This window comes from Anopheles merus, chromosome 2R (genome assembly GCF_017562075.2).
Source record: "Anopheles merus strain MAF chromosome 2R, AmerM5.1, whole genome shotgun sequence".
Taxonomy (NCBI): domain Eukaryota; kingdom Metazoa; phylum Arthropoda; class Insecta; order Diptera; family Culicidae; genus Anopheles; species Anopheles merus.
The window spans coordinates 33,742,703-33,757,794 of record NC_054082.1 but is presented as its reverse complement, the minus strand read 5'-3'; the positions used below and the strand labels follow the sequence as shown (position 1 = coordinate 33,757,794).

General features: G+C 56.2%; 1 protein-coding gene across 1 annotated transcript; it reads left to right on the top strand.

The window, feature by feature from the left end:
- The first annotated feature begins 2,076 nt into the window (after nucleotides 1-2,076).
- Nucleotides 2,077-14,720, top strand: LOC121590338 (apolipophorins). Its single transcript, XM_041909911.1, has 8 exons — nucleotides 2,077-2,410; nucleotides 4,055-4,081; nucleotides 4,188-8,160; nucleotides 8,226-8,355; nucleotides 8,430-13,739; nucleotides 13,814-13,946; nucleotides 14,024-14,346; nucleotides 14,438-14,720. The coding sequence occupies exons 1-8, from the start codon at nucleotides 2,335-2,337 to the stop codon at nucleotides 14,462-14,464; spliced, it is 9,999 nt and encodes a 3,332-aa protein (XP_041765845.1). The 5' UTR covers nucleotides 2,077-2,334; the 3' UTR covers nucleotides 14,465-14,720.
- Nucleotides 14,721-15,092: the final 372 nt, after the last annotated feature.

The following is a 15,092-nucleotide window of genomic DNA, read 5'->3' as shown; positions in this document are numbered from 1 at the left end:
GAGAGATTAAAAGCACGAAGTAACCATTCAATCAGGAAGATTAAAAACTGGCCTTTCAATTCCGCTCCTGTACCGGGTACCGTCTTGCACGGAAAGAAATTGCATTCGCTCATTATGGAAATCAAACTTCACCTACAGAGATTTTCCACTCAATCAATCAACCAAGTGGACAGCCTTCCCAGCCACTAGTGGATCTAGTTGCACCCTAGCACGCTAGCACTAGTGCTGTTATTTTCTTCCCATCCGCTACGCCCAGATCGGCCGGACTTTTACTTGCGCTAGACGACAAAATAAATGGTTTCTCGATGTGTTTCCCACCCAGTCCCGCACCAGCGCGGGATTGATTAATGAATCGGTTGTAATTTAATACGGGATTTAATTTCAATCACTCAATCCTTAGTCAAACCCCTGCGCTTGGCATGGTAGAGCCCGGAGGGCGGTATATCCCTTTCGTTAATCTGGCTTAAAGCGCTGGGAGTCACCAGCAGCGGGATGTGTGCTGGGCGCTTACCAAACCTAGGCTAGGGCAGTAATTAATTTAAATGGATTCTCCTCTCGTGAGCGCTAAGGAGGAGCGAGAAGCAGCAAGCAAAGCATTGCTCGGTGTAAAATAATACGATATTAACAAGCTTCGATTGCTTGCGGCCTTACTTCTTTTTTGTTTGGTACGTCTCAGTCCCCCAACACAGTATGGTTTACTGCTAGGAAACGTTCCGGGGAAGACATATTCGAGATGCGCTAAGTGATTGAGCGATTACGATCTAGCAAGACATACGTTCAGTTGTGAGAATAATCATCCATCTTCCTGCAATGAACAGTTCATTCTCCATTGAAGGATTTTATTCCCCGTTGGCCTTTTCAAATGGCTTAATAGAAGCAATTGATAGTATTTTTTGTTTCGGGTTAGGTTACTGTAATGGTGTAATTATCATCTCACACCCCCGTCAGATAAGAGATTATGAAGCTCATTATGATGAAATTAAGAAGATAAATTTATTTAAAAAAAATTAATATGAGAGTGCAATACAACAGTGGCGTTTACAATATTCGAAAAACAATGAAATTTAAAAAAAATAAAACAAGAAAACATTCAAACACATATCAATCTGGTTTCATCGACACCGAACTGCTTGCCTCCCAGCCTAACCACGGTGGGGACGTTTAATTGCCTTTGTTCTCGCACCCGGTCAAACATACACTTCGGACCTTGCTCCGAACCCCACTGTAATGCCTAGCTCGTCATCATCATTGCCGGCATTATGCTAGGCGTGCATTATTTTCACAACTTAGCGTAATGCTAGGTCGTGCGCTAGCAACAAACTCGCCCGCCGCGTCACAGCACCGGTACGATCGATCGTGTACCGTTCCCTTCCCCGGTCGGGTTGGCTGCGATATCCGTGTCCGGGTAGAAAACTTCCCCTTTCACACTCACACAGACACACACAGCTGAATAGCAACTTACCTTATCTGTTCGTCATCGCTCGGCCGGATCTGGACGAATCTTTGCACCGATAACCATGTGGATCTACGACCTCTGCTTGGCTGTCTCTCTGCCCATGTGTATGGCTGTGTACGGCTGTGTGTGTGTGAGCTTCTTCCCTCAAATCCCTTGATCTCGCTGTGCAAACAATCAAACGTCCAAGTGCAAACATTGCACCCCATTGATTATACACCAACACCAACCCATCCCCTTTGCGGAGGCATCTCTGTGTTCGGCAGCATGTTTACCGCCGATCTACAGAGAACTTCAATTGAGGTCCTCTCCACCCCAGCCCTCAACCGGCAATCCGGCAGCCACTGGATCATAAGCGAAAGAGAAAGAGAGCAGAGCAGAACAGAGGTGACCAACTGTGGTATCGCTTGCCGCTCGCCGGTGTGTTGGTGTCCATTTCGGTGATCGCGATCCCGGCTGCTTCCAGCACCGTCCACCGATCGGTCCCAAAACGCTCTCCAAACCCCTTATCAGCACCGTTCGCTGATGTGAACCCCCGTTCCAACCCCAAATGCAGTGTTTGTATTGCTGTGTGTATGTGTACGTGCGTGTGTGTGGAAATTCTATAAAAGTAGGCACCCGTGGCCGGGATCCGTTATTCCCGTCCTGAGGCCCGCCCGGGATCGCTGGTGACGACAGACGAGCCGCTGTGTGACGTACGTAGTGCCCGATCGGTAAAGAGTGAACCGTCTTCTCTGCAGTGTTGGAGAGAACGGTTTCATCTTTTTCGTCCACACCCCCCGCGGTTAAATTCCATGTTGAACTGTAAGGTTTAGTGAACATTTCCTGAGTGTGGAAAGTGTGGTTTAGTGCGTGAGAGTGCACGGACACGACACGGAACGATGTGGGTCCTCGGTGGAAGGAGGCTGCTCTGGAGCTTCCTGGTGTCGCTAGTGCTGATCCAAAGTGTGTCTGCAGGTATGTTCCTATACATTACGCGTGAAATATCGTCAGGGATGGAAGAGATAGCGAAGGTTCTCAGCGTTGGAGCATCCACACGTTGTTGGTGATGCTAACATTGCTGCCGAGGGTGTCGATTAGTACAGCAAAGCGCAAGAAACAAGTGGCTGCTGTGTCCGGCGGTACCCATAAACCAGTTGAGATAATTTAGACAATAAATTGTAATAGGCAATTTGATGACGTCCCGCATGTACGGATCGTCAATGCTGCACGCTCGGGAATAGGGTGAGAAGTGTTGCTCAGTTGTTGAACAGCGCAGGTGGTGAACAGCGCAGGTCGTGTTGTTTTGGTATCACGAAAACAAGATATAATCTGAGAAAAAAAAGAACCTTTTTATCACTTTACCCGCATTGATACTGGTCTTTCCTAGATCTTCTTGGGGCGAAGCAAACAACTCAGCATGGCATACAAATTTTGGGATAATCCCCTTATCCCCAGCGCCTGTGTGTTTCTAATGAAGATTGACAATGGCGGTGGTGGCGGCAGTGGCAGCAACCAACGCACTGGCCTTTGTTTTCATACTTTTCAATGAATTTAATTAGCTTAACCAATGAGGTTGTTGTTGATGTTCTCACGGAAGTCAGGAGAAGTTCCGGCGGGCGTGTAGGGCAAGTCGCAGTTCGGCGACATTCTGACAGTTTGCACCCAGCACACCGAGCGTTCTAGAACGCTGAATCGTTGAAACGGAGCAAATAACTGAAGGGATGTGTCTATTGCTGGGCTGTACAGAATGACGCATTTCGTGTGGCACTGTGTTTTCGAAAGATTGAAGCATTCTGATAGAGCCGTGTGTCAGGAATGTAAATATTTAGATACTGCAGCTAACTACAAACTGAGAGAGCTTCTAGCAAGCAGGTGTACCTACTTGGTGGTCTTTTCTAGAAAGAATGTAGAATTGACATGTTGTGATCATTTACCAACAACAATTTGAGAAGCTAGAGATTGGATCATTCTAGCCTCCGGAACCATCTGGAATGTTGAAGTTTTCTCGGGAAGAATAGTACACAAAAAGAAGGAGGCCTGAACTCCAAATTAGTTTGCAAAATAGTTTTAACTAAGTACAAAAAGGAAAGTTTCAAGATGTCATACCCTCCTAATGCTCTATCGGACACATGATCGAACACGATTCTAGAAACTCGTGGATGCATTGAAGCCAATGCCTTTTCACCGGTGAATGACTGATAAGCAGATGCCTAGTTGGCAGCCTTGGTAGGCCACCATTCTCGATCAATGTCAAGTTCAGGAGCAAGGCTTCAAAGCGGACGTACAATGTGTGCAGCGGGCATGGGCGGTTCTAGTGTCTGCGGTGCCGCGTTTAGCATGCGGCTTTGCCACTTCCCTTATCAACAACACTGAGTGTGCACTTTCACGATAATCGAAGCTGTCGCTTGTAGATGCCCTCCCGACACCCCGGGGTTCACGTGGGTCAGTACGAAAAATAAAGCTGATAGTAAGCAGTCGCAAGTGCTCCGCCACTCGCTATCAGCCGGAATAGGTCAACAGACTGCCAGCAGATTATGCAACATGTGGACGGTTACGCTCGTACTAATCATTTGCTTCTATGCTTGCTTCTTTTCTACGCCTTCCCTCTTGGACCCTCAGCATCGTGCAAATCGGGATGCCCAGCACGTAAGTATTTAGCACGCCGCGGATGATACCGATCGATGGCTGACTGGGTTTACGGGCAATTACTAACGGCAATGTTTCTCCTGCTTCCTGCTCCTCCTCACTACAGCTAACAAATCCAGCAAGTACACGTTCAAGCCCGGCTTCGTATATCAGTATGATGTGGACAGCTATGTGCAGCTTCAGCAGTCGGACAAGGAGAACAAGCAGACCACGCTGAAGGTCGACGGCAAGGTGGAGGTGTACGCCGGCGACAACTGCCAGTACACGCTGAAGGTGGTCTCGCTGACCTCGTACGCACCGGACGGCAAGAAGACGCCGTTCGGGGCCGACATCAGCAAGCCGGTCCAGTTCACGTTGTCGAACGATGAGCTGCTGCCCGAGATCTGTACCGAAGCGGACGATACGGACTTTTCGCTGAACGTGAAGCGTGGTTTGATTTCGCTGTTCCAGGTCGCGCAGGAGAAGAGCACCGAGACGGACGTGTTCGGCGTGTGCCAGACGTCCTTCTCGAGCTACCCGTCCGGCGATGCGACCGTCGTGGAGAAGGTGCGCGACCTGGGCAACTGTGCCTACCGCGAATCGCTCTCGAACAGCTTCGTGACCCGCATCGTCAACAGCAAGGCCGGCATCAAGTCGACGCCGCTGCTGCAAAGCTCGTACAATGCCCAGCAAACGATCAAGGGTGGTCTGCTGTCGGCGGTCAAGCTGTCGGAGGAGTACCAGTATCTGCCCTACCTGAAGGACAAGGTTGGCGTGACCGCGAAGGTAACGACGAAGCTGACGCTCACCGGCAACAAGGCGGGTGCTGCGCCGGCCCTCGCCGGTGCGAGCGAGCCGCGCACGATCATCTTCGAAAATCCCGACCAGCAGCCGGCCGGCAATCTGGCCGTCATCAAGCAGGAGCTGAAATCGACCGTCGAATCGTACACGAACGGCAACGTGGGCAAGAAGACGGCCAACCTGTTCGTGGAGCTGATCCAGCTGATGCGCTACTCGAAGAAGGAGGACCTGCTGACGCTGTACAACCAGGTGAAGGCGGGCAGCGTACACTCGAACAAGTCGCTCGCGCGCAAGGTGTACCTGGACGCGCTGTTCCGCGTGGGCACGGGCGATGCGGTCGAAGCCATCACGCAGCTGTACAAGAACAAGGAGCTGACCGGTGCTCAGGAGCAGAAGCTCGCCTTCGTTTCGCTCACGCTGGTACAGTCGATGACGCAGGATGCGCTGAAGGCAGTCAACAAGCTGCTGGACGGCAATCCGCCCCGCGAGGCGTACCTGAGCGTGGGTTCGCTGGTCAGCAAGTACTGCCAGAAGCACGGCTGCCAGTCGTCGGATGTGAAGGAAATCTCGAACAAGTTCGGCGCTAAGCTGGGCAAATGCCAGTCGACGTCGCGCGCCCAGGAGGACGTGATCGTGGCGGTGCTGAAGGGTGTCCGCAACTCCGACAATCTGGTCGCCCCGCTGCTCGATAAGGTGATCCAGTGCGCCGGTCCCGATGCGTCGTCGCGTGTGCGCGTGGCTGCCCTGCAAGCCTACCCGGCCGCTTCCTGCAACAAGAAGATCGTCAACGCGGCGCTCAGCACGCTGAAGGACACGAACGAAGACTCGGAGATTCGCATCCACGCGTACCTGTCGCTGGTCGAGTGCCCATCGGCGAACGTTGCCAACGAGCTGAAGGCACTGCTGGACTCGGAGAAGGTTTACCAGGTCGGCTCGTTCATCACGTCGCATCTGGCCAGCCTGCGGGCGTCGGTCGATCCGACACGGGACGCTGCCCGGCAGCACTTTGGCAAGATCCGCACCTCCAACAAGTTCCCGTTCGACGTGCGCCGCTACTCGTTCAACCGGGAGTTCTCGTACGCCGTTGAGTCGCTCGGTGTCGGCGCCAGTGCCGAGACGAGCGTGATCTACTCGCAGAAGAGCTTCCTGCCGAAGTCGGTTGGACTGAACTTTACGGCCGAACTGTTTGGCAATGGACTGAACGTGTTCGAGCTCGAGGGACGCCAGGACAATCTGGAACGGTTGGTGGAACATTATTTCGGACCGAAGGGCTTCTTCTCCGGCATGGACATGCAGGCGGCGTACGATCTCCTGGCCGAACAGTACCAGAAGCTGTCCGGCAAGGCAAAGGAGCGCTTCCGCCGCGGCATTCGCGAGGACATCCGTGCGCTGGCCCGCACCGTCGATCTGCACAATGACGCGCTGAAGGACTTCAACCTGGACGTTACGATGAAGGTGTTCGGCTCGGAGCTGTTCTTCCTCAGCACGGGCGAGAACGTGCCGACCGATCCGGAGCAGTTCCTCGACAAAGCGCTGGAATGCTTCGACAAGATGATCGAAGGGGCCAAGAAGTTCGAGCACACGTTCGAGCACCATGCCCTGTTCCTGGACACGGATCTGGTGTACACTACCGCTCTCGGTCTGCCACTGAAGCTGTCGGCGCAGGGTGCCGGTGTGGCGCGTGTCGATGCCGCTCTCGAGCTGGACGTCAAGAGCCTGGTGAAGGACTACAGCAACGCCAAGTTCAACACGAAGTTCCAGCCAAGCGGCAGCTTCGAGGTGACCGGAACGATGAGCGTGGACGCGTTCAACGTGATGACGGGCATGCAGGTGGCCGTGTCGGGCCACTCGTCGGGCGGTGCGGCCGTCAAGTTTGCGCTGCACGATGCCACCGCCTACGATCTGACGGTCGACGCGCTCCAGGGCAAGCAGGAGCTCGTGTCGGTCAACTTCCGCGAGGTGATCATTACGCGCGAACGGGGCAACCAGCTGATTACGCTGCCCGCCAAACGCCAAGACTTTGGCTCGAAGTTCAGCGAGTGCTTCGACAATCTGTACAGCGTGATCGGTGTGACGGTGTGCGCCGCACACAAGGTCGACCAGGAGGAGCTGTTCGAGGTGTACCTGGAGGTGGAGCCGAAGTTCCACTTCTCGGGCAAGTTCGACAACTCGAACCCGCAGCACCTGCAGCTGTCCCTCAGCTTCGATACCCCCGGCTCGCAGACGAAGCGTCTGACGAACCTGCGGCTGGAGGGTGTGACCGCCGGCGAGCTGTACGTGAAGGCGACGCTCGAGTCGCCGATCCGCAACGTCGACTTCAAGCTGGGAGTGAACAACAACGACAAGGAGGTGGCCCTGTACGCCGTTGCGCACAATGGCGTGGAGGAGTACCTGGCCAAGATTGGCTTCCAGAAGGGCGCGTCCGGTGGGCGCGATGAGTACGTGCCGATCTTCACCATCCGCTCGCCGAACGGCGACGCCCAGGTGTCGAAGTTTGTGCAGACGACCGGCAAGATCGTGGTGGAGAGCCTGGATGGCGGCAAGCGCAAGTACAACCTGGAGAACATCGAGTGGACCAGCCCGTACGCCCCGAAGACGACCATCAACGGGCACGTCGTGTCGAACGGCGAGCGTAGCTTCGATGCCAACGTGGACGTGAACGTCGGTGACGTGAAGAACAACGTGGTGGGCCATCTGGACTTTGATCTGAAGCACGTCAAGCTCGATCTGGAGAAGAAGACGCCGAGCGATGCGAACAAAAACTTCAAGGTCAACCTGGAGGTGGCGTACACGGACAACTCGTTCAAGAACCTGTTCTCGTTCGCCAGCGGCAAGGACTTTAACAATCCCTCGAACAAGTACGAGCTGAGCCAGTACGCTGAGTTTGAGCTCAAGCCCGAGACGCAGGGACTGGAGTCGCTGAAGCTGGAGAACAAGCTGCAGCTGCCGAAGCAGCTGATCCGACTGGACTTTGCCACGAACAAGAACAAGTTCTACCTGGACGGTGAGTACGGGTACGACAAGTACAAGATTGCGGCGAACGTGGATGCGAAGTACAACGAGAAGACGCCCGGGGATTACGACGTGCAGCTGGGCGGTTCGCTCAACAAGCACTTCTTCAAGTTCTTCTCCAAGCGCATCGTGGAGGCCAACAAGAGCCGCTTCAGCAACAAGCTGACGGCCAGCACCGGTACCAAGTTTGAGCTGAACGGTGCCGTCACGAACCGCTTCACCAGCCAGGATGGTGAGCTGAACCTCGAGGGATCTCTCATCGCTGTCGAGAAGGCTTCTCCTTACAAGTGAGTAGGACACGCAACGATTATTGGCAGGGCAATGATATCACTGATTTGGTTGTGTTGTTCAGGCTTTCTATGACAGTTCAGTTCTCGGCCGCGAACGTCCTCTCCAACGCCAAGGTGCTGGTGGATAAGGAAGAGTTCGCTACGTACGACTTCAAGCTAGAGCGTGGACAGGATCCGAACGGCAAATTCACGGTAAGTCTCCGCAAACAACCCCCAACGTGATTCAGTTTTTCTTACGCCACACATTTCATTGACTCTCCCAACAGTTTGTGGTGAAGGACTTCTTCAACGGAAATGGTGAGCTAAAGTCGGCCAAGGGTCAGGGTGAGCTGTTTGCCTTGGTCACGTTCGTCAAGCAGGACCGCAAGGTCAAGCTGGACAGCAAGTTCAAGGTGAACGCACCGGTGTACGATGTGGCTGCCGATTTCTACTACGACTTTGAGAAGGACAACAGCAAGAAAGTACGCTTCGAAACCAAGAACAAGGTCACCCAGACCAGCTTCGACAGCAAGAACAAGGTGGAGGTGTTCTCGGAGAAGTACGAGCTGAACGTACAGAGCCAGGGCAACCCGAAACCGGTCGATGGCAAGTTTAACGTCAAGGTCACCCTGCTGCTCCCGACCGGACGCCAGTTCGGCGGCGAGTTCCTGCGCGATGCCTCGACCAAGGACGAGAAGCGCTCGGGTAAGATGGCGGCCAGCGTGTACGACAAGCAGCCCGGTGGCAAGAAGCGCTCGGTCGAGTGGGCCGGCGAGCTGAAGGATATGGACGTGAAGACGAAGTTCTTCGACGCGGTGCACAACGTGAAGTACTCCGATCTCGAAGGCAAGGATGTGGTGCTGGACGTGACGCTGAAGCATGCGCCGGCTGGTAGCTACAAGTCGGCCGCCGGTAGCTTGAAGGTTTCGGGCAGCTTGCTTCCCCAGGTGACGGAACTGAGCGTGGTCGTCGATGAGTACTGTGAGCATCACGCCAAGTACCACGTCGATGGCAAGTACGGGGCGGACTTTACGGCTGCACTGGTCGGTGGCTACCACACCGGCGGGCACGGCAAGCCGGCCACCCACGAGCTGAAGGTTGACGTGGGCGCGCCATCGTACAAGGTGGGCGTATCGTCCAGCGGCAAGTACCTGCAGCCAGAGTCGGACGACGGTGTGTACGAGCTCGACTACAGCGGATCGGTCGACTTCAACGGCAAGAGTGCGGCGGTGTCGACGCAGGCCAAGGGCAACTACAACCGTGGCAATGGAAAGCTGAACCTGAACCTCCCGAACGTGGACCCGATCGCGGCCGAAGGGTCGTACACGTACGACGCGAAGGAGGAGGGACCGTTCCAGACGAACGGCGCCCTGAAGGTGTCGTACGGCGCGGGCAAGAACTTTGAGTTCACCGGCACCGCCAAGGCCCCGTCGATGGACGATATCCAGGTGCACGCGACGCTCAAGTCGGAGTTCGAGAACGTGCGCAGCGTCGACCTGACCTTCAAGCACGCCAAGTCGAGCGACAGTGCGTACAACACGAAGCTGCAGCTGACGGCCGACGACAAGAAGTTCAGCGTGGAGAACGCGGTGGTCGTGTCGGAGACGAACCCGTCCGTTGACTTTACGCTCGGCTATCCGGGCAAGACGGTGAAGGTGTCGGGCAGCTACAAGGCGCTCGGCCACAGCGCATTCAAGGCGGACGCCAAGGTGCAGAACCTGGCCAACTTCGACATGGAAGCGAACGTGGAGGCCAACTTTGACAGCTACCAGACGTTCTACGTGAAGCTGTACGGCGATGCGCCGATGCTGAACACGAACAAGTTCTCGGTGGAGGTGAACGCGAAGCCGGGCTCGAGCGGCAAGGGCGTTAACTTCCGCGCGTCCGAGGGTGGCAAGGATATACTGAGCGGCTTTGCCGACTACTCGGTGAAGGAGCAGGGCAAGGCGATGGTCATCGAGGGCCAGGGCAATGTGAAGCTGTACGACAAGCAGCAGACCGCCACCTTCAAGCTGATCCGCGAGAAGCTGTCCGAGTCGGGCATGTCGGCCACGCTGACGGCCTCGGTGGGCAAGTTCACCGTGCTGCACGAGTCCCGCGTCCAGCCGAACGATTTCCGCGTAAAGACGAGCGTGTGCGACGAGAAGAAGAAGTGCACCAAGCTGGAGCTGCTCTCGAAGCTGGAGCGCGCGGCTGGTGCGTTCAAGCACGAGGCGCTGGTGTCGGTGGAGGTGCAGCAGATGGGCTACGAGCACGAGTTCGGCCTGTCGGCCAAGACGAGCGCCAACGGGCTGAAGTTCGACCACACCACGGACGTGCAGCTGAAGGAGAAGAACCAGCCGAAGTACCAGTACCTGTTCTACGTGCATCCGACCTCGGCCGGAGCGAGCCTAATTCTGCCGACGCGCACGGTCGCCGTGGAGGGTGTGCTGAACCTGCCCAAGGACAAGTTCGGACCGTTCGACGGCAGCGTGTCGTTCTATCTGGACAAGAAGAACGAGCCGGACAACAAGGCCACGTTCGCGGTGCGCGGCGAAACAAAGATGCTCGGCTCGACCGGCGTCAGTGCGAACGGTGCGCTGACGTTCTCGCATCCGACGATCAAGGCGCTGGCCATCCGGGCCAAGGGTACGCTCGACGGGGACAAGCAGACGGCGGACGGATCGGTTGAGTTTGACGTGTTCAAGAAGGCCGGCGACAAGATCGTGGCCAAGGTGCGCTACGCCAACAGCGACCAGTCGTACAAGGGCTTCAACATCACGACCGAGGCAAGCGTGTCAAGCAAGGGCCTGGGGCTGAAATGTGGCTTCAGCGGCCACTCGGCCATGTCGCTCGCAACCCGCCAGGCCAGTGCGGCCGGTTCGCTCACGCTGCCGTTCGAGGGCTACACGTTCGGCTCGTACTTCTTCGGCAGTCCGGAATCGTTCGACTTCCTGCTGACCCGCTTCGGGGACGACTTTGTCCGCGCGCACGGCACGTACGACGCGAAGAAGTACCGCGGCGACCTCACCTCCACCTTCAAGTTCATGCCCAACCGGCCGGTGGTGTTCGAGTCGCAGCTGAACGGTCTGTCGTCGGCCAAGTTTGCCTTCAAGCAGGACCAGTTCTTCAGCGCGGACGGTACGTTCGGCGTGGACAAGGCGATGGTGCTGAAGGTGATGGGCGAGGGTAAGCCACTGCTGAACGCGAAGGTAACGCTGGACGCCAGCCACTTCCTGTCGACCGAGTACAAGGTGGACGAGGCGAACGCGAAGGCCTTCCTGGTGTCGCTCAAGAACCAGCTGAACGCAGACTTCGAGGTGACGCGGGCGGACGTCAGCCAGCGCTACGCCAAGCTGGCCGAGGAGCTGAACAAGCTGTCGACGAACCTGGTGAGCGCGCTGCCCGAGTTCGGCAAGTTCCAGGAAAGCTACGCCAAGCAGCTGCAGAAGCTGCAGGAGGACATCATGAGCGATCCGGCCCTGGCCGAGTTCGTGAAGGCCGCCACCAAGATCTTCCAGCAGGTGAGCGAAGTGTTCGGCCAGCTGTCGCAGGTGTACGTGGAAAGCTTCCGCAAGATGTCCGCGCTGGTGAACGACGTCGTCGCCCAGCTGATGGAAACGTTCAACACGAAGGTGCTGCCGGCGCTGAAGGAGCTGTCCACCAAGGTGGAGGCGATCTTCTTCAACGTGTACGAGGAGACGGTCAAGCTGGTGGTGGCCGTGTTCGAGCGCACCGTCAAGGCGCTGAAGGTGTTCGAGGAGGACTTCAACAAGATCGCCACGAACGTGTCGGAGCTGTTCCGCACGTTCGCGCAAACGTTCAGCAAGGCCGTCCAGGTGCTGGAGAAGGAGCTGAAGGAGCTGTACAAGCTGGTGCAGGAGTACTTCGACACGTTCGACGAGTTCAAGGCGGTGAAGGAAACGTTCAAGGAGTACTTCGACGGGTTCGACCGGTACGCGTACCAGCTGCTGAAGGAGCTTCTGTCGCTGGTCGAGGCGGTCTACCCGATGCCGGAGGTGACCGAGCTGACGACCGCGATCAACAAGTACATCACCAGCAAGCTGGACAACAAGCCGGTCAACGATGTGGAGGAGCTGAAGACGCTGTTCGTGAGCCTCGTCAAGGTGCTGAACCAGGCGGTGGAGCGCCTGATCGCGGGCGTGAACGTGCAGCTGTCCGAGCCGACGTTCGGCAGCGACAGCTTCACCTCGTTCGTCACCTTCAAGTTCCTGCCGTACGTGTCGAGCATCCAGTTCAGCCCGTGGAACTTTGTGCGCAACGAGAAGTTCTACTCGGTGCGCGACCTGATCCACCAGCTGCGCCTGTACGCGTTCAATCCGTTCGCGCGCGTGCCGATGTTCCACATGCACGCCCAGCTCGGCGACGGTGGCCACTTCTTCACGTTCGACGACAAGCACTTCACGTTCGCGGGCAGCTGCTCGTACCTGCTCGCGTCCGACCTGGTCGACGGTAACTTCAGCATCGTGGCGGACATGGACGGCGGACGTCTGAAGTCGGTGACGCTCGTGGACAAGGACTCGACGGTCGAGCTGACCGCCAAGGCGGTGGTGAAGTACAACGGCAAGGAGACGGATCTGCCCATCCACCAGAAGGATGTGTACGTGTTCCGCAAGTACTACACGGTCACGGTCGGCACCAAGTACGGTGCGCAGGTGATGTGCACGACCGACCTGAAGATCTGTCACTTCTTCGTGTCCGGGTTCTACTTCGGGCGGCTGCGCGGTCTGCTCGGCAACGGCAACTACGAGCCGTACGACGATCTGGCGGTGCCGAACGGCAAGATCACCGAGGCGTCGACGGACTTTGCGAACAGCTACAAGACGAGCCAGGCGTGTGCGGCGGTCGCCGACCACGGCCACGGTTCGCACGACCACTCCAACCCGACCTGTGCCAAGTTCTTCGGCTCGGAGTCGTCCCTGAAGCTGTGCTCGTACCTGCGCGACCAGACCGGCTACAAGGAGGCATGCAACCATGCGGCGCACGATGCGGGCGAGAAGGCGGACGAGGCCGCCTGCGGCATTGCCCGGCTGTACGTGTCCGCCTGCACGCTGTACGGCATCCCGACCGTCCTGCCCGGCCAGTGCGAGAAGTGCTCCACCGACGAGGGCCGCTCGGTCGACCTGGGCGACTGGTACTCGGTGAAGGCGCCGCAGAAGAAGGCCGACGTGGTGGTGGTGGTCGACACGTCGCTCGGCACGCTGCTCGGCGAGCTGGTGCAGTCCACGATCAACGATCTGCGCAAGGAGCTGAAGGCGACGGGCATCAGCGACGTGAACGTTGCGGTGATCGGCTACAGCAAGACGGACAAGTACACGAGCCTGTTCTCGAACGGCGGCAAGCTGGACTACACGGGCAAGCTCGGCCAGGCCGACGTCAGCAGCGGACCGAAGCAGTGCCGCGGGCTGGTGACGGGCATCGAGTCGGTGGACGCGTTCCTGCAGCTGCTGCAGAAGATGGGCGAGCAGTCGCGCGAGAACTTGGGCGCTACGACCGAGGTGTACGCGCTGCGCCGTGCCTTCAGCTATCCGTTCCGTGCCTCCGCCAGCAAGTCGGTGCTGGTCTTCCGTTCCGATTCGTTCGAAATCGCTCAACCGGTAAGTGTGACCTTCTGTATGTGAATCTCCTTTGCGAATCTCCCTGCTAAACTAAACTTGTGTGCCACTTGCAGGGAAGCGCAATGAGCGCCGCACTGGGCATGGCGAACGTTAAGGCGCGCGGCATCATGTTCAACATGGTCGCTCCGCTCAAGAGCGTCGGACTCACGAACACCAAGGACCAGTCGAAGGTTAAATCGATTGTTGGTAAGCTTGCGTCACGAGCCACTCAAAATCGCTCAAACACTCACTCAAAACGCCTCATAACGCCATTGTGTTTGCAGGCTTTAACGAGCGCGTCGTGTACCACATGAACGACAAGAAGCGCACCCTGGGTTCGGCCGAGATGAAGAAGTCGCTCAAGTACGACGATGTGGTCGCCGTGTCCGCCGTCGAGCGGTTCGGCGGCAACTTCTTCGTGCTGCAGAACTACGCCCAGCAGAAGACGCCCAAGGACAAGAAGCAGTACATCTCGATCGTGGCGGCCGTGCTGGCCGACCAGCTGTCCCGCACGGAGACGACGAACGATTGCGTCTGCTATCTGCGCGGTGGGCTGCATCCTGAGTCGCTCTGCACCGCCTCCGACATGCAGGTGCTGCCGCCAGCGGTATGTATGCGAATTGGGCACATGACTTCCCCAAAGGGCAGTCGTAACAGTGCTTGATGCTCATTATTTTCCTTTGCGCTTCCATCCACAGAAAAAAGCCGGTGGTGCCAAGGGATAAGACCCAGTCCTCGACCAACATCCGTAGAGGTTATTTATTGCGGTAAGAAAGCGAAACAGTGTGCACTCATCGTCCCACCAACACCAACACAGGGCAGCGAGGGAGTGCAGTCGCAGGTGGACAGTCCATAGAGTCAAAGGTCCTGCTAGCAAATAGACGTACAACAAGGCAATGTATCTTCTAGCAACGCACTGTTTCTATTGTTAAGATCGTATTGTGTCTGATTTAATAAAGTAATGTGACTTTACAAACAATACCTGTCATTTGAATGGAAAGTATCATTTGGTTACTGTGACCAACGGACAGGGAAAGAAATGAGACACTTAAATTGATTCGAGCCCCATCGAGCACTGTAATTGAATACACCGCAAGCTGCAAATCGGATTCAACGCCGCCAACAAAAGGCTAGATCGGTGAATGCAGCACTAATCGAATAATTGAATGATTTTTCTTTTCAGCTAAAAGCTGTTCAGCGGCTGCGACTCTCTTCGCCTCCTGGCCGAACAACAGGGGAAGATGCATGGCAACTTTATCTTTACTGTTAATTTCCCCACTCAATCACTTGTTGAACCAGGCACACACACACCCACACTGCAGGCATGCAATTGACTTGAAGGGCATTGAAATT